Source organism: Anoplophora glabripennis, unplaced genomic scaffold, assembly GCF_000390285.2.
Source record: "Anoplophora glabripennis isolate ALB-LARVAE unplaced genomic scaffold, Agla_2.0 scaffold28, whole genome shotgun sequence".
Taxonomy (NCBI): domain Eukaryota; kingdom Metazoa; phylum Arthropoda; class Insecta; order Coleoptera; family Cerambycidae; genus Anoplophora; species Anoplophora glabripennis.
In genome coordinates this window covers 577,257-596,992 of record NW_019416423.1, presented here as the reverse complement: position 1 = coordinate 596,992, position 19,736 = coordinate 577,257, and the positions used below count along the sequence as shown (strand labels likewise).

The 19,736-nt window shown below is 33.7% G+C and overlaps 1 protein-coding gene across 10 annotated transcripts in view; it reads left to right on the top strand.

Moving 5' to 3' along the window:
- Positions 1–18,653, top strand: part of LOC108909895 (serine/threonine-protein kinase tricorner) — a 120,546-nt gene extending 101,893 nt beyond the window's left edge. For 6 of the 10 annotated variants that reach the window (XM_018714362.1, XM_018714357.1, XM_018714360.2 and 3 more), the window contains 6 exons: positions 10,877–11,012; positions 11,255–11,513; positions 14,449–14,830; positions 14,889–15,198; positions 17,939–18,126; positions 18,175–18,653. In XM_018714362.1, the coding sequence (XP_018569878.1) occupies positions 10,888–11,012; positions 11,255–11,513; positions 14,449–14,830; positions 14,889–15,198; positions 17,939–18,126; positions 18,175–18,302 (1,392 nt within the window). In that variant the 5' untranslated portion in view covers positions 10,877–10,887 and the 3' untranslated portion in view covers positions 18,303–18,653. Of the gene's footprint in view, positions 1–4,841; positions 4,919–4,982; positions 5,187–10,876; positions 11,013–11,254; positions 11,514–14,448; positions 14,831–14,888; positions 15,199–17,938 lie in introns of those variants that run through there. The other 4 variants (XM_018714361.1, XM_018714367.2, XM_018714358.1 and 1 more) reach the window with 4 other exon arrangements.
- The last annotated feature ends 1,083 nt before the right edge of the window (positions 18,654–19,736 follow it).

Genomic DNA, 19,736 nt, shown 5'->3' with positions numbered 1-19,736 from the left:
TATATTTCGAAAAAATAACAACCGTGTTTCTGATATAATTACAATTTTACTTTTTTAAGTAATTGATAATGTTACACCTCATGTTTTTGGGCAAACAAAAGCGTGTCAAATGTTACAAGTCTTGTGTTTGTTGAGTGTTAGGTGAATGTAAATATTGTCGCAAAACAACAAATTATTGATGCTAATTTGACGTTTATTTATGTCTCACTAATAACATGACATACTTAATAAAGAGGAAAGAAATTCTAAGTGCACTATAATTAGGGCTGTCGGAACTGAGACGCGAGACATAGGCGTACGCATTATTTATTAAAAAGCAACAAATTAAATTGTCTACAATACACCACCATAAACATCAACGATAGCAAAGGCAACAGTATACTAATGTGACGTGAACGTGAAAAGCATTCTGAGGCAGCGGCTCACACATGTTTCGGTTGACCCACTTGGCACGTCAATGAATTACGGCTCTCTCTAACAGCTTTAATTATCTTATTATTTAATAGTATTACACCATATTTTTACCGATTCCCAGTGCAGTGCAATTCTGTCCACGCCAGTCTCGTGTTGGGAATTTTATTTTCTTAAAATCCAAGCAGATACACCATTCTCTTCCCTCCAAATGTGTTCTCTTTTTAATTTAGCGCAGTTGCCGCTGTGCACTCTGCCGTCTGCAATTCAAATTGTTTCCTGTCACAATGCATCCGATTTCACGAAATAATTAATTACGTATTGTTGGTATTGTTTATCAACTAATGAAATTGACAAAATAAGGTGCCGCGAAAGAAATTTCACAGCTGGTTAAAGTTAGACTGATTATAATTGTTTAGGTTCTTTTGAACTGTAATTGAAATTAAATATTATTTACTAATTACGTGGCAAAAACAGTAAACAGTAGTAAATTGCACAGTAAATTTCATAATTCTTTGAAATTTTTTACCCATATAGTTATCATTCATCCTGACTGGCAACCTTGAGCAGATTTTAATCAGGGTAGGTATAACTACCACACATTCTTGGGGTCAAAATATAATAATATGTCTTAACTTTATTTCTAGTTTATTGTCAGCATCAAATTTTAGTTTTACGAATAGTTCCAAACGGCTTTGTGTAACTTAAATTAATTAAGGAAATAATTGTAGAATTGAGAAAATCGTTACAAATGATCACCATTTTATAAATAAAAAAATTATCTCTGATTTCTATCATTCTGTAATTGCGATATTGTCACATCTGGATCTATCTCTTGATGCTTATTTAAGAAGAGCAGAAAATTAGGTGAATTCGGTGGTGAAACCACTGTTTATAATTTTCAAAATGAGGAAAACTGAAAAAGGGTAAGATTATCATTTCTTTTATTGAACTGGTGACCATTTGAACCCTTGCAAACAGTTTCATAATTGTAATTATTAACTAATACAAATATAACGCTTTACGAGAAATGTAAAATTAAACTTAATTTATAAATAATAATATGGTAGTGATTCATTTTCATAATGTTCGCAGAAAAATCACATCTGCGAAACAATAGTTTCGCAGTCGCGAATTCAGTGACCTGTGCGTCAAGGATAATAATTTATTAAATTATAAAATTATAGTTCAGTGCCCTCATTCCGTTTTGGTTTCAAAATGTACACACACACATCCAATTAACATAATGTTCATTGTTTTTCGTTTCTTTTTATTTGTTTACCACATATTGCTAGGTAGAAGTGCTAATTTTACTCTATTTCTACTGCAAAAATTATGTTCCAATTAAATTGCATTTATGTATCTGCTTTAGTGTTTTTGGAACCATTATTTTCAGTTGTTCGTGTGTTTTTAGTGTATTTATCTAACGCTAAAAAAAAAGAGAATTTGAAGAAGAAATAACAAAGATTTACGCTGGGGAATAATAAAGTTTAAGATGTTTACTTTTACTTAAAGAAACTTAAATTAAATATCATAAAACCCATTTAAACATAATTGAAAACAGGAAGTTCTACTAAAGTATCAATGAATCTTTCAGATACCTGAGGTTAACTCCTATTCTAGGAACACCTCGGTTATTTTCATAGAAGATACGTAAAGGAAAATCCTTTTTTTTATTGATATAGTCGTCATTAACATTATTGTACTTCCGTCTCAACCTTTAGGCGAAAGTACGGAATACCTGGACCTGAGCTTGCTATAGCATAATATTGATGAACATAAAGACTGAGACAAAAAAGAATGGATGATACTTGGCAAAAAAATTTGTTATTATCATAATAGTCCAGTCATTGAAGGTAAAAATACGGCGGTACTGTATAATTTTCCCAAACAGCACCAATTTGCACCAAAATTTGGATTTAGGTCCTACTTACCCTCAACTTCAAAAATGACCCTGTGCCGAGGGTTGCTTTTTATTTTTTAGGGGTGAAAACTGCCCCTATTCGAAAATAATTATAGAAATGTAGATTCGAGCGTGTAATAAGTTGAAATCATCTTTAAATAAGTAATTATGATGAATTGAAAATTGTCAATCCTTAAAAACCTATGACGGTAATAATTAAAAAATAATGTTGAAAAATATTATTCAGCAACTTGGAATAATTTAATCATATAATGATATTAAATTAATATTTCTTTACTTTTTAAATTTTTTATTATTTATTTATAAGTTTCAACCCTTATAAAAACCACTCTTGCAAAAAATAGAACAATTATAGTTAAAAAAAAGTTTTTACTTCAAAATATAATACAATCTTTTTATTATTTAAAATGTAATGTAATTATTTATTTTCAAACCTTAAAAAACCATACTGATTAAAATTTGCAATCAAAAATACGAAAAATAAGAATTTTATTTTTATATGGATTTTAATTTTTTTATTTTTATAACAAAAATTTTTTTTATTGCAAATAACATAAATAATCAAAAATTTTCTTCACTCTCGTCTTCCTATTCTATTCTATTGCTAAAATTCCTATTTCTATTCCTAAAATATAGCTATAATGTGTATTCATCAATGCTTCAATATACATGTTCTGATATCTGCAAAAATATATGATTGGTTTTTTACCCATAACTCGCTTAGTTTTTATGTTATCAAACCCTCCAAAAAAGCATTTTGTAGATTTTTTCAAGGGCTATAAGATCAAATTAGTTAAATTTTCTTTCAGCTCTTATTTTTGTAAGAGTTTGAGCTGAAAGGGCTTGAACAAGTTGCTATTTACGAACATATGCAAACTATAAACGGCCATATCTTGGTTAATTTTTAATCTACAGAAAAAAAAAACAAAATTTTCAAAAAGCAAAACCTACAATTTTGTACTTTTTACGTATCAATAGTTTTTGAGTTATTTTGAAGAAAAGACAATCTTTTACAATACAAAAATTCTCTTTTCAATTCAAGCTCAACTTTTTTCAAAACTAAGCACTTTAAACCGGTCGAACTTCTAGAGCATATTACAAGTACAAAAATAAAGTAAATTGTAAAGTGGTAACGATTATTTTCAATTGGGGTGGTAATTAGGGGGTGATTTTCACGTTTTTTGTCGACGAAAAAAATACGGACCAACTTTATTTTCGTCATAACTCGCTTAGGTTTAATGCTAGGGAAAAATAAAAATAAAGGTTTTTTTCAAGCACATTAAAAAAGTTTCTATGAGTATTCCCTGAAAAATGCATTGGTTTTTGGTTATTTCACGTTCAAACTTTCAATTTTGGCCGCTTGACGAATAAGAACCAACCTTCAACAAGCTATTACTTCGCTTGTATTGGGTCTACAGACACCATAAATACACTATTCTTTTTGTTATTTTATAAGTTAAATTTTATATAAGATTGATTTTTTTTTTGATAAAATACTTTATTTCTGAGTGATTCACGAAAAACCGCCTGAAAAAGTGGTTTTCTTGGTTAAAAAATTTACACTTTCGCTCGCGAATAAGTCGAAAAGTATTGACTTTCAGAAAAAGCTTTATAGAACAAAAGTTGCTTAGGATTAGTCAATATATCAATTGAACATATTTTACCTCCGAGAAGGGGTGGCATCCACCCCCAGGGTACTATAAGAAGGGTGAAAAGCTTAAGTAGAAGATAATTGTAACATGATTTGATCATATCAAAATCGTCAAAGGATTGAGGGCTGATTCTGAGAAATATTCAACTATTATTACTTTTATCTTGTATTAAGTTCATTACCAACAATTATTTAAAACTTCTCCATGCTGATGATGCTATTGTTTCTTCTCAAATTCGAAACAAGATAGAATTTATTTAGATGCCATTACAGTATCTATACATACGCTGTGTAGGGCATTTTAATTCCGAGGTATACAGTGTGTTTCTGAAATAAGTGCGATCCTTGAAAAGGGTGATGGAGGGCACGTAAATGAGCAACTTTTATTAAGCAACTGATCTAAAACATTACGTTTTAGGGTTAAACATTGTGCACGTGCACAAGATGCACAGGGTTGTTTTACATTGATGGTTAATTTTCTCGAAAACAGAAGCATACAGAAACACCCTGTATGGGGTGAATTTAAACGAAGAAGCACAAATGCTACGTTTGGGGAGGTAAATTTAATCCCTCGACACTTTTTCTTAGAAATTAGGACATTATTCGGCGTGGCGCAAAATAAAAGTATTTGTTTGTTTTTCTGAAAAAACGCGACGGTTAATTAGAATAAAAACCCGATAAATTCGGCATGACAGAACCTGTTGTCGTTATTAAATCGTAAAAGTTGCGCGACACGATTTTTTTCGCACCCATTAGAAATTTGGCGGTTCCATGGCCTTCTGAATTATTACGTTCACGGACATCGAACGGGTATGATCATGGGTCCGTGGAGCAGTTAGTTAGTCGGCTGTTCCGCCTGCCTTTCATTTGTTCTCATACACGCCGTGTTCAGTGTTAAATGTTACACGAAAGATCAAGCATGCCTAGCCCAGGTAAGCACAATCGGAAGGTTTTCCCGGTATCTCGATAGTACAATCGCTTCTACCCCCCGAGTATCTTCCATTGTCGTCGTGATCATTACCTGGTTTGCACAGTTACTTGCCTATTTTCGTTGTGGCCTGGTACGGTCTCTGTCACCCTGTGTATGTGTAATTTTAAGGCCAGTGCATGTGGTGTGTGTGAAGTGGTGTGGCGAAAGAGTATAAGGAAAGTAACATTGGAGTAGGTATATAAATATCGACATCGCACACACGTGTCTAGGTAATGTACACCATCCAACTGCTTGCTAATATATTGTCGCGGCGAAATACGTTATTACATTTATTTTTCATTGTAAATTCTTAAAGTTGTTTTTGAAACTGGCAGCCCTTCATTAGGTGTGACGATTTGTACAAGGTCTTTTAGCTCTCGAAATTGAAAGCTTCGTCCGCGGTATAATACCTCTATCGGTTGCACGAAATCTAGTAGCGTAAATGGACATGGAAGCGTGTGAATCACGCTCGTTCAAATTTGGGTCAATCGAAATCTACAAGTTCGAAATACTTCTCTCCAACACCAATTAAATGTAAAATTGATATTTGAATATATGTTGCGAAGCGTACATTTCGATGAATCATAGGAAATGTCGTAACGGCGGAGTAGCAAGAGAGTAATTATAGAACGTAAAAAATACCGTGCTACAATTTTCTGCTTCCTTAAATTACAAGGGGGGGATTTATGAAGAGGGAAGTTTAATCTGCCTATAAACTTTTGCACATGTTAGTGATTATCCTTTAATTATATTTGGTGGATGAGCAAATTACGTTCTTTTAAAGTATAAAGCTTCGTAGAGTTCACGAAGGACAAATATAAGGTCAATTTCTTCAACGAGTGAATGTCCTCTTTCATTTCTTGGCACTGGTGTATTCCGGATTCCGCTTGAATATACGGGAGATGCTAACCCACACAACAGAAGTCGCTAATTGAAACGGAACTGTTAAATTACATTATTATTATTCACACTCGTAGGTAATACATTTATTGATAATGAAATAGCACACGTAGTATGTGAATTGAAGGTAATAGAGTATGTACTTTAGATTAAACAAAATTTAATTTCTTAACATTTACATTTAGAAAAAATGAGAAGTATTCGTGGAAAAAACCTCATTGCTTCATTAAGTCACTGAAAGCAATGACAAATGGCATATGAACAAAAGAACATGATCAATGGGAAATTTGTTGACTTTTGATTTTCTATTTGGGACGCTCGGTATATCATATACATATTTCATTACGTAACAATAGAGATAAAAAATTGGATGTGGTGTTTTGTTGTAACACCCACTTAATAGATTTCCTCATACCCTTCGAGAATAAATAAATATATTTTAGATAAAAATGTAAATTTGAGAAGGCTAGAAATATCTATTCACGTTTAGGTTGACATTTGAATATAATTTAGCAACACTTGATATATTATATTTCACGCCCTTGAATTAGATATATTTGCGTTTCCATTTTTTGTAACATTTATCCTTTGTTTAATGCAACTGACAGATTTAAATGTCATTCTTTGTGTAGCAATATGTATAAATACAGGGTATCCCTGTGTCATCTCAATTTACAAGATTTTTGCAAAAAATGTTAATATCGCATTTTTGATACATATATGTTGTTAATAAAATTCGATTTTCTCAAAAACGGAACAAGATATCGACTGAAGTACGGTATACCTTCATTTTTGACATGACCTTTCCGGATACCCTGTATATTATATTAATGATCAATGACTTCTCACCTGTACAACCTGATATTAGTCATATGATTTCTATCACGATTAATGTCGTGCTTTAAATCAGCTTGTAGGTATGTTTATTTCAAATCAGTGTGTGGGGTAAAAATTGTGTATTTTTTATACCAGTTTGATTTAAAATTGCATACTTATTTAAAAATACATATTCTCGGGACGCATATCCAAAAACTGAAAATAGATACCTACCACTGATTTTATTAGTCGCTTTTCTTCAAATCCGTATAGGTCTTTTCTATAAAATGTGAATGGATCATATATTTTCGACTAAGACTTTTTTGTATACAGATATTCTTACATATTTGCCTTAATAAATGTAGAAGTATGGCAAAAAACGCTTCGAGTTTGAAGTACCGAGGAATATTTGACATTTAAGACCACTATTCCGTTAGACCCTCGGTTAGACCAGAATTTACATATTCTGTATTGTGCGGGATGCACCAAGTAAATGTGGTCAACGAACTTCCTAGCTTTATTATCGAGACGAGAGGATAGTTTTTGCTACAGACATAATAACTGACGAAATGAAGATAATGGGTATATTTATAGTTAGAGTTATATAGAGTTACGCAAACGGAATATATTTTTCCATTTAATATTTCGGAATATGTATGCTCAGGTAATCTTGATCTTACTGTATTAATTTTTTTTTAATGAAACTGACACATTAACAAGACCGTCACGAACATACTCACAGAAGATTAAGGATAATTAGGACTTAATTAAAACCTATCTTTATTAGGTGTGGATTTTGTTACAGGATACAAGTTCGTTATAATTTTTAGGCTAGTGTTTCGGTTGCGGAACTTCTTAATTTAGGTTATTTATAAGCCTGGAGACGTCAATGCCGTGACGCTGCGTTTTTTTTAAATTGGCGTCATAAATGTGAATTAATTTCTTTAAATTACAGAGAAAATTGAAAATTGTCATTTTAATAGATATGGACTTTGTCACCGTTCCTCCATTTTATGTAAAGATTAACATCGGCAGTTACGAGATAATAATTTTTAAGATTTAGAGAAGATTTACTTAAATACGAAAAAACTCTTCCAAAACAATAAAACAGAAACATACATAATTTTCCACTTCACACAACGCGGTATGATCACGTATCACACAAAACGTGTCTATACTGTCTATTCTCATCCATCTAGAAGAAGCGTAATAATGCTCTGCCGGAAATTTTACGATCATAACCTATTAAAAACGGAAACATAATCATTTTGATAAAGAACGATTATGTTAATACTGTAAATATTAGACTTTATAGAATAGATTTTCGCTACTATGCAAATGGAACATGGAAATGAGTGTTTCTTTAAAATAAAATTGTAAATTTGTTATAAAAGTTTTAATATGCGCTACACAAGTTATTCTAGAGAAACAGTTTAATAAGCCCATTTCTTTCAGTGTAAATATAAGTATATCTCGTATAATTTTGTTTTCTTGAAAAGTTAATAGGCCTCAACGTTTTTTTTTTTAATTTTTTTTTAAATATCGTCGTTCAAAGTGTTTCAACAAAAGCATGTATGTTGCTCCTAATAGTTGATATTGATCTGTGAAGTTGCACTATTTGAGTTTATTGATTATACCATTCTATTTTAGTTCATAATAAACCATATCTTTTTCTCGTAAAAGTAACACGTCCTACATATGTCCTTAGTGGTTTCAGTCAGTAAATCTAGATATTTCAGTACGCAAATCAGTCCAAAAGAAAATTGTTTTACGGGCCCGCGGTATTTATAGGTTTTTTAAGTATGTCTGACGTAAGTAATGACATATTAACACTGGTATACACCGCTATTCGAAGTGCACAGCATTTTTATATTCTTCTGAATTCTATTTACATTCAAGATATATTCTGTTTTAAAAAGTATGATAACGAAATTTATTACGCAAACATACATGTTTTTCAAAATTTTATTTTGAAAATATGCGACAAGAGAAAATTTTTTTTGTATTTCTAGTTTATTATTGGATTCCATTCCATCCCATTCCATAAAATACAAAAATATGTTTTCCTGTAAAGCATGCGTCAAAAAATATTTATTCGTATTTCCCAAAAGATGTTACCCGTCATTTTTTTATTTGACCGTAATAAAGTTATTATCATCAATCACTTTTGTCTTTTATGAATCTCGTAAAGTTAACAGTAACATGAATGCAGACATGAAAGAAAGTTATTTTTGTGAAAAGAAAAAATCTTTTATAATAAAAAGAGGGGAACTCATGTTATATCTGTGTGACCACTCGCAAAATATCATTGAACATACATATTAATGTATGTATTGTTGCTATTTCGTCTATGTATGTATGTCATTTATTTCGAGGCACACAGTTTGATTATTAAGTGCCCTAGAAACTATTGTTCAATGTTAGTGCTTTGTCTGGACCACATATTTTCGTATACAGGGTGGTGTATTAAAATAAGTTCCAAATTCTAAAACAGATGCAATTTAAGAAAATAAGAAACATTTCCCGCAATACGTTTTGTTATAGAATAAAATATGGAAGACACTTGTGGCAGTTTGTATATATTCCATCCATTTCCGATTATTGTTTCTTATTTGTTTTACGTATTGATTAAGTAATTATATTTGTGGATGGTGGAAAAGCACTCTAGATATGAATTGGAGTACGTTATGGCGAAATTTATTAGTTGAAGTCGTGCTATTTTGATCGGAGATAAGATCGTAACGAATTTCAAGAAACGTACGGATTATACGGATAATTTGAGGAGGGATTATCTTAATGCATTTAAGAGTGGCATTTAAGTGTTTATTTAAATAATTTAAATTGCAATCTAAATGACAAGATATTGAAAAGGTACTGGGAATTTTTTATAAAATATTTGCTATTCTTGTAGTAAGTATTTTTAATACATTTTTCATTAAAAATAAAAACTTACTAAAAAAATGATACAAATGATGATATCGTATTTAAAATAAATTAATTTCACCTCTATTTTGAAAATAAAAGAATATATTTCAAACGGAAATTTCTTATTTATTTAATTCTAATGCCTCTGGGTGTATGGTATGCTTTTTTGACACCCTGTATAATATCAAACCATTTCCAAATTCAAAATTCGATTAAACGTCAATAATTTCAATACATTTGGATATCTTACTTTGTTGGGAAAGCCTCGTATTTCACCTTGAAACTTACTGCATGTATTTTTAAAATTATCACTTTCGGTCGGTTTTCATGAGAAACATCACTGACAACGGTTCACTTATCGATGATGTTATGTAAATAAAACATTTACGCCCAAGAAAACATCGGGGAGCGGTATAAAGCAAACAGTAGTGCTGCTACCACATTTCCTTACAACAGGAAGATGATGAATAAATTTGTCATATTATATTGAACCATGTATTTGTACCAATTTAACCAAGTCCCATAATAGTTCATTTAACATTTCAGCGTTAGTAGGTCGTGTTCAGGCTTTACATGTGCGTTTTTGTTTGCTGCATTACGTAGTTTGGAATTAGAAAGTATAAAGCTCTAATTGTATCTATTTGTTTTCAAATATATGTTAATATATACAGTTATTCATCATTGTCCTTGTTACTGGAATTTATGTTCTAGTTCGCAGTAAGTTTTGCCCTTCTGGAAACACGGCTTCCTCAGTTTGATATTTATTATTATTAGGTTATTTAGTACAACTGTAAAAAATTGTATGGTTGCAAACAGATACTATCGGATGTCCCACAATTTAGAATTTAGATAAAAACAACATTAAGGACTGTCTAAAATTACAAAATACATCAATTTATCAATAGAATAGGCCAGCCTACTAGGTACTTCCTCTTTTGCTTTTTTCACACTGAACACTCTCAGTATCAATGTCAATGTTTTCAAATTTCCTGATTTAAAGCATTATTATCAGTTTAAACTGCAGTTTTTTGTAAGGATAATAAAAAAATTTAATCTAAAATTTAGTTTACAATGTTATATGGATAATTAAATAGATTGGCCTTATGAAACACATTAAAAAGGTAACGAAACTTGTAACGTGGAGTCAGTTTAACTCGACTTGCAAAGTTCGTTTGTAAAACTCTGAAGACGTGGGCCCTGCGTAGCTCACTCCTACATCTGTAAAGTGTTTACAGCGGTGGTCATGGTTACACTTAATAACACCTTTTATTTGTTTCAGGGGTCCTGGACATGACCGCCACGGAGAACACCATCCGTTTCAGTGTCCACACCCTGGACAAGGCAACCAAAGCGAAAGTCACATTAGAAAATTATTACAGTAACCTAATAGCTCAGCACGTAGAGCGAAAACAAAGGTAAGAGTGGAAACTATCTTTTATGGCTTCACATATATTATACAGGTGCAACTTTAATATTCTATAGCTATTAGTACGTGTATCCTAGAATCTGAAACTAATTTTTATCGAATTGAGTTACAATCAATTTTTTTTAACTTTTTATTAAAGTGCCTTAAATAAAGAGATTAATTTAATATTTATATTAATTTAGACTTTGTTTCTAAAAGTATTTCATTGGCAATTTTGTTGTTTCTTTTCAGGCTAGCGAAATTAGAAGAGTCCCTAAAAGACGACAGTCTCTCAGAGGAACAGAAACACGAAAAGAGGCTGCAACATGCCCAAAAAGAAACAGAATTCCTTAGGCTTAAGCGATCTAGATTAGGCGTCGAAGACTTCGAACCCCTCAAAGTGATAGGACGGGGGGCTTTCGGGGAAGTAAGATTAGTCCAGAAGAAAGACACCGGTCATGTGTACGCTATGAAGATACTTAGGAAGGCCGACATGTTGGAAAAAGAACAGGTAATTGCTCTTTTAGCAGGAAATTATTTGAGATGTCACTACATTCGAAAATTTCGAGAATACATCTTGGCTTTGTTCCTAGCGCATTAGAAATAGTTTCCAGACTAACTAATATCCGTGTTTTTGACTGTTGTGCGAACAAACCTGTTGTCAATCTCTCGAATTGGAATTCACGATCATTAGATCTTCTCTGTTTAGGTCAAAATAACTCACGGAATGTGAAAATTGTACCAGTACTTGCGAAATTAGTGTCGATTTTTGGCGACAGTTTTTTAATGACGTCGACGTTAAATTCTTAATGACCTAAAAGTACTATTCAATTTTTACAAGCTATCTAAGATGGTGAGTATCTACACTGGATGTTAATTTATACAAAAATCTGTCAATATGAAGTCATGTGTTTATTTGTACGAATTGGTAAGAATAAACATTGTAATCACACACGTGTATAAATACGAATTTATTTTAATCTAATATTTCGTCCAAATTCATACAAAATTTTTGTATAATCTCACACTCAATGTAACTGCCACCTAAACCTTGTGTATTACGAAAATTAAAATTAACATATCAGATTTCTGTGAAGCAGAGATTTTTTGTGTTCCTAATATGAATGAACCTCTCAAAAAGTTGCGATAGGTGTTTGATTGACATTGCGATAAGATAGATCATACGCAAAAATCAGATAGATCATAAGTAATACAAAATAAGAACCTGGAAATCAGATAACAAATGATTTGGACCCTAGCAACAGACTAAAATATTTTTCTAACACCTGTAAGTTTTTCATTGCACTGCACCAGACAAGGCATCAACCGGTCAATTTTTTTCTGAGATGGAAGCGGAATCAGCTGTTTAAAATAACATTGCACGATATTTCAGTTATCATATATGCCATAATATTAATTCTTTTTTATCTGCTCCCACTATAGTAAATATACTATTAACACATTGTTTTTAAGGAGGTAAGTGGATTTTACCGTAGAAGTGGAAGTTGCTATTAGTGCTGGCAAAAAACCGGAAATAAGTGAAACCGGTTAACCGGGTTCCGTAAAAACCGATTTCAGATAAAACCGGTTAATTGTCTAAAAAAAATCTGGAAGTCAAATTTGTTTACGAAGAAATTGATCTTCAAAAAAAAAAAGTCAATTACAATCTTACAATCGGGCAAATCGATGTCTAAAAAAAAAGGAAGTAGATCATCGAATAATCGGTTAATTGAATAATCGGATATTTGAAGATTCGAATAACCGAATAACGGTTTTCGGATATTTGAAGAATCGAATAACCGGTTTTCAGATTTCATAAAAATCCAAATTATCCGAAACCGGTTAACCGACTATCCAAAAAACCTGTTTCAGTTGCCAGCACTAGTTGCTATGGACAACGGGAGGTAAGTAAGGTAACTTACTTCCCTAGGAAAAAAAGCGAATTCGAGTGTATAAATGCATATTTTATGAACAAATAAATAGAAATATTTTATGAACATTACATTTTATTAGTTACTATGAATGAATATTTATAGTAATTATACAGTTACTACATTTAGTAACATTTATAAAATCTGGAGAAAATTATTCCTCTCGCGTTTACTAATTGTCGCTCCATTTCAGTCACCGGAGGCTCAATATTATCTAACTGATCCATTAAAACAGCATGATGCGACATACTACTAGAACCTGGAGTTGAAGTGTCATTGTAAAGAATCCTGTTGGCTATTTCATTTTTGTTACTGTCAGCAACATAACTTTCTCCAATTGTAACTGAGTTCCACCCACATGTCTTAATTGATAATACATCAACTCCTGTATTAGCCAGTAACGTTGCCAATGTTCTTCGGAATGGATGGCCTGTATATGTTTCAGGATGTTGTGCAATCTTATTAGGAATCATAGAAAGGGCATTCTTGCCGACTTGTTGGTTGTAACATCTACCTGCTTGATAGCGCATAAAAAAGCGTGAAATTTCGGTTTTAAATTTCTGGTATATTTCTTGAGAATTTCTTGGTGAGACACAGAACCCAGACGAGAAGTAATTGTAAACGTACGTGACATACCATTTTTAGAATCTGGAATTGTAATTACAATAATGTCATTGAAATTTTTGAAATTGACGTCCAAAGTAAGTTTGCATAACTCATCAGTATTGCATGCTCTTGCAGTGCCTAAGACCGTCACTACCTTCATTAGCAAATATGGTTATCGAGTGCCTGAACGAGAAAATCGTTGACTTGTTCTCTTGTAAAAACGTTTGACTTTTTAGGTATATAGCTGTCATTCTTACGTTTCAAAAATGCTCTCAGCTTGGGATATTTTGATATATCCAATATATCCACGTTCTCCTCTATGAAAATAGTTGACTTAATCATTGAGTATTTACTCCACAAACTCGCTGGTGACTTTAAAGTTCTTGACTTCTCCATGAAATATGCTAGCAGTCACATTTCAGAAACAGCCGTATTTTTGTTCTGGCACAATTCTTTGAAATTTCTTTATGCTCGTCCATAGTGCACTTTCAACTTCTCGGACAATAAAAATTCGCAGGTAGCTTTGTTTATAAACACCTTAGAACCGACAAAATCTAAACAAGCAAGACGACTGCAAGATTTCGAATAATGTCAAAATGAATTGATTAAGAAATGTCAAAAAATAAAACCTAATCTTTATTTCAAGAACCATAAAGAACTGTGGGCGCAGATAAAATGTTATACACCACGCAGTAGTTAAATATAATTTACCTCCTTTATAGTGTAAATAACTAATTAAATTAGAAATAATAAACAATTTAATTTTTAATAATGAATTTTCCCGATTTTGACTCATTCTCTTACCTGACACCTACTAAAATGAATCTACCAAGTCGTATGTTGTTTGTTTGTCCGTATTTGGTTCTTACCGACAAAAAAAAAACTAAAGCTCGCTCTAATTTATTCCAGGTCGCACACGTGAGAGCAGAACGTGACATTTTAGTAGAGGCCGACCACCAGTGGGTGGTCAAAATGTATTATAGTTTCCAAGACCCTATCAACTTGTATTTAATAATGGAATTCCTGCCCGGCGGCGACATGATGACCCTTCTCATGAAGAAGGACACGCTCTCGGAAGAGTGCACGCAGTTCTACATCACAGAAACTGCACTGGCCATCGACTCCATACACAAGCTCGGCTTCATCCACAGGGACATCAAACCCGACAACCTGCTGTTGGACGCCAAGGGGCACCTCAAACTCTCCGACTTCGGGCTGTGCACGGGCCTGAAGAAATCTCACAGGACGGACTTCTACCGGGACTTGAGCCAAGCCAAACCTTCCGATTTCAGTGAGTAAACTTTATTTTGCTAATGTTGCTAATGTAACGAGATACTATTTATTTTCAGTAATCACCTCGAGTCCGATGGACAGCAAACGGAGGGCCGAAAGTTGGAAGAAGAATCGAAGGGCGCTGGCTTACAGTACAGTGGGTACCCCGGATTATATCGCGCCGGAAGTCTTTCTGCAGACAGGATACGGACCTGCCTGCGATTGGTGGTCCTTAGGGGTCATCATGTACGAAATGCTAATCGGATACCCACCGTTCTGTTCGGAAAACCCCCAAGACACTTACAGGAAAGTGATGAACTGGAGGGAAACCTTGGTGTTCCCCGCTGAAGTTCCGATCTCAGAAGAGGCCAAAGATACAATTATAAAGTAAGTAGAAGTGTTTTTTCTAATTCGTATTCAGTTTTAAATTGTTAAAGTTGGCTCATCTTGAAAGACCCATGTAGTTGGGTTCGTATGCGTAGATCCATGATTCCATGTCATAGACGTGTTTTGAAGCACTGTGATCGTATTTCTCGACCATTCGGCAGGAGCCTTTTTTTCAGTGTTTGTCAAATTGTGTGGGAGCCAACGCGAACAATTTTTTTTTTGGCAGGCCCAATGTTCATGCAATATTGAATGTATGCTGGTTGTTTTCTTGCATTTACTATAACATATTTTCTAAGAAAATGAACCTCATTGCAGGTAAAAATTGTGAAGATTTAAGTTTTGACACGTGTTTGAAAAAAGTATCGATTTTCACCATTTTTTTCACTTATATTGAATAAAAAACACCTTTAAACTGTATGATTGCCCAACTTTTTGAGCTAGAGTTCCTGTAAATCAAAAAAATTTCGTTTCTAGAAAAACATGTTTGAAGATTTCCAAAAAACTAGAAATTTGAGAAAGTTATCCATAATATACAGGGTGCGGCGTATATAATCTATAAAAATTAAACTACAGCTTCCTAACGATATTTGTAATAGAAGTCTTATACGAAAAAGTTCTATTTTTGCGTTTTTTTTTCACAAATTAAAATTCAATTATGTACAAAATATTTTCTCTGGAACGATCCTGTCCATGTGCTGTACAATGAGTTACGTGCTGTAGTCTAGCCGCGTAAACAAATCGTCGTTGAAAGATAGGTCTGTAGTTGCCAACTGTGTGCACTAAACAAACTCCATTAAAATACGGAACAAAATGAAATAAAACTTACCATTTCTAGAGATAATGTTGAAATTAATCCCCATTAGCGCGGATACAGACATGGCACCGACGCACCCAATTTTGGCGAATATTTTCCCAAATTCCAGGTATTTCCCTAATTGTGTCGGCAGCTTCGAGTATACAGTTTCGCAATTCTTCCACCAATAGCAATTGGAGTATTCTAAACCAATGACCTCAAGTGACTCCAAAGATAAAAGTCCATTGGAGTTAGATCGGGTGACCGAGGTGGCCACGGCACAGGACCAAAACGTCCAATCCATTGCTGAGGAAACATTTAATTCAAAAGTGTCGTTACTTCTCGTCTATTGTATGGAGGAGCCCCATCTTGAAGATAAAACATGCATGCCACAACTTGTAATGCCACATCGTCCAATAATTCAAGCAACTGATTTTCCAAAAAGTCGGCATATGTTGGTCCATTTAGTCGTCCTTCAAAGAAATAGGGACCCATAAGTACATCGCCTATTATGCCAACCCAAACATTTACCGAGAACCGATGTTGAAAATGAGTTTCCCTAATCGTGTGAGGATTTTCATCGGCCCATATGTGCTTATTATGGAAATTCAGTTCATCACAGGTAAATGTCGCCTCATCTGTTACACAAACATAAACAGGAAAATCTACTTGATTTGCACATTGCTGTAGAAACCATCTGCAAAAACGCATTCGTTGATCACAATCCGGGGGTAAAATCTGTTGAGCTGGTTGCAGATGATAGGGGTGCAACAGCTGGCGCCTTAAGATGCGAGATGAGGTTCCTACTTGTTGTGCGAGTCGTCGAGTACTAATTGTGGGGTCTTCGTCAAGATTTTCCAAAACTACATCTTCAACATTATGGTTCAGTTGCTGACCACATTCCTTCTCCTCGAGGAATAACACTTCTCATATCTCACAGCTGCTGAACACACTGTAGGATTGTATTTGCACGTGGGGGGTGACGTGGTGGCGAACGTTCCCGGTACAACCTAGTTGTTTCTCCGGCTGCAGCATACACTAATACCATATCGACACGTTCGGAAATAGTAAGTTCATTGTTTTCTCGGTTCATTCTATCGTGGAATTGCAAAATAAAAACTTTTGTCTGGAATCTTTCACTTTTTTTCAATACAAATACAAACTCAGTTGACTGCACAAATTTTTTGACAATGTAACCTAATCTTTTAGTAATACTAGTATTAGATTATACCGACTTAAATTATAAGGTTGCATCTCGGGTCGCATAAAAACATTTCCAAAGTTTTTAGTAAATAACACAGGGTCGGCCCTCATTTTCGTTGAATAAATGAACTAATTTACAAAAAAAAACGCGAAGATAGAACTTTTTCGTATAAGACTTTTCTATTACAAATATCATCAGGAAACTCTAGTTTAATTTTTATAGATTATACACGCCACACCCTGTAGAGTGCTTTCCGATCATTGAGCTATTCCAGAACCATACAACAGTCCTTCTCTTCCTCGTAGGCATCATTCTGAGCTTGCATCTGTTCTTTTCTTGCTTAATAAGTGACTAGACTATTTGTGCAAATGCTCCACGCTACCTGCTGCCACACGCAAACGCAGACCCGATGGTCATTCGGTTTTAGGCTTATAAAATCAGAACGAATAGGAATTTCGTTTTGAAATGTTGACAGCATAATCTTGAATAGTTCTAACAATTTATGCAATAAAAATAATCCGATTTTTTGAACCTCCTAATGTGGTTTCCCCTTTTTATTCCATATTTTCGTCAAGATGAATTTTTCAAGCCACTGTAAACATAACAAATAGCGCCTGTAAGTGAAAACGTTCCGAGTAAGTATACCGACAAAAAGACGGACTTTGCGATACAAACATCGGTTGTCAGGTCGCAGCGCCAGGATCGTCCATTTCCGAAATATAAAATACTGCTGTATATTTCAGGTTTTGTTGCGAAGCAGACAGACGACTAGGATCTCAAAAAGGCTTGGAGGATTTGAAGCTGAATCAATTCTTCCGGGGCGTCGACTGGGAGCACATAAGGGAGAGGCCCGCCGCCATACCGGTGGAGGTCAGGTCCATAGACGACACGTCAAACTTCGACGATTTCCCCGACGTCACACTCGAAATTCGTAAGTACACAAGGACCTACGTTTATCTTTACCCATTTTTTCATAAAGAAATCTTTCCAGCTGCGGCTCCCATGCCCCAGGACGGCGAGATAAACTATAAGGATTGGGTGTTTATCAACTACACGTTCAAGCGGTTCGAGGGGCTCACGCAGCGGGGGACCCCCACAAAGAAATAGCTTTAGTGACCTTTGTTAATAGCGTTCATTGCAGGAGAGTGGCAAATTAATCGGCACTTATTTTTAGAAAATGAACCACCTCGGAGATGTGTTTATATAAATATAGTGCTCTCATATTATTTTGGATTCGATCAGTTGTTTTCTAAAAATAAGTTTTTTGTGTATTATAGGTCTGAAGCAGTTTTGCACTGTTTTTGCTTCCAGAGCTGTGAAACTGTACCTCGTGTTGTATTTAAGATGACGTCGGGTGGTTTTCTGTATTCCTGGAGAATAAGCGAAAAATTAATCTTGTTAAAATCATTATTTATTTCAGTTACGATAAAATATTTTATTAAGAGGGCTCTATAGCAAATAGGCAACCAGCAATACATTTTTATAGATTTTATTACACATTTTGTCTAAATATGAATTAATGCACAAATAACAGACTTTCCCCCATTTTAATGCAGATTTTCTATAGAATGGACTTAGTTTGAAACTCAAATTACTCTTTAGTGTAGAGAAATTTGTAATTTACTTGTTCAAAAGCGGAAAATTACAAATTTCTTTACAACAAAATGTTATTTGAGTTTCAAACGAAGCTCATTTTATAGAAAATGTGCGTTAGAATGGAGGAAAGTCTGTTACTTGTGCGTTAATTCATATTTAGACAAACTGTGTAATAAAATCTATAAAAATGCATTGTTCGTTGCCTATTTGCTATAGAGCCCCCTTAATTTTTTAAACAATGTTTTGATACAAATTCTAATACTGTTATATTTTTGCTAATGTTTTGAAGGTATTATATTGCGTATTTGCAGGAATTTGCCGTCGGTTAGTGAAACGCGATTAAAATACGAACGAGGGGAGCGGCTGCCGTTTTAAGTACAACACGAGAATCTACTTTTGTGTATATGTTATTTTTGTTTTATTGTTACAAAGTGATACTTTTTATTATTATTTTACATTTTGTTTTTAACTTATAGACCTTTGTATTGAATTTCCAACTGTCGTCGGGAGACATTTTGTAATAGCTTTGATGATGGACGTCGCCTGAATTTATTAGCACCGTTTCAGTCTGCTTCTGTCAGTGAGATCATATTTGTACAATTATATTAATGCTAGTGGCGCGGCGCGGGCAGGCACGAATAGGACGTAACGTGGGTCTCGGGTGTTCTTCACTTTAAGAAATCGATCGTGATTGTAACTTAATTTTTGACGCTAGTGTGTCGTTGTGGGGAATTGCGATGAAAACGATATTTCAGTTTTGGCAAAACCAGTTTTTTAATAGCTTTTTTAATTTTGAAGGGATGTTAGTAGCTTCAATTTTTCCATTTTTTTTTAATTAGTCATATAGGGTGTTCCAAAAGCTGCAATAAATTAAAAGAGATAATTCTACTCTTAAAAATAATTTTTAGTTTATATGCGAGTTACATAACCTCAAAATTATTTTTT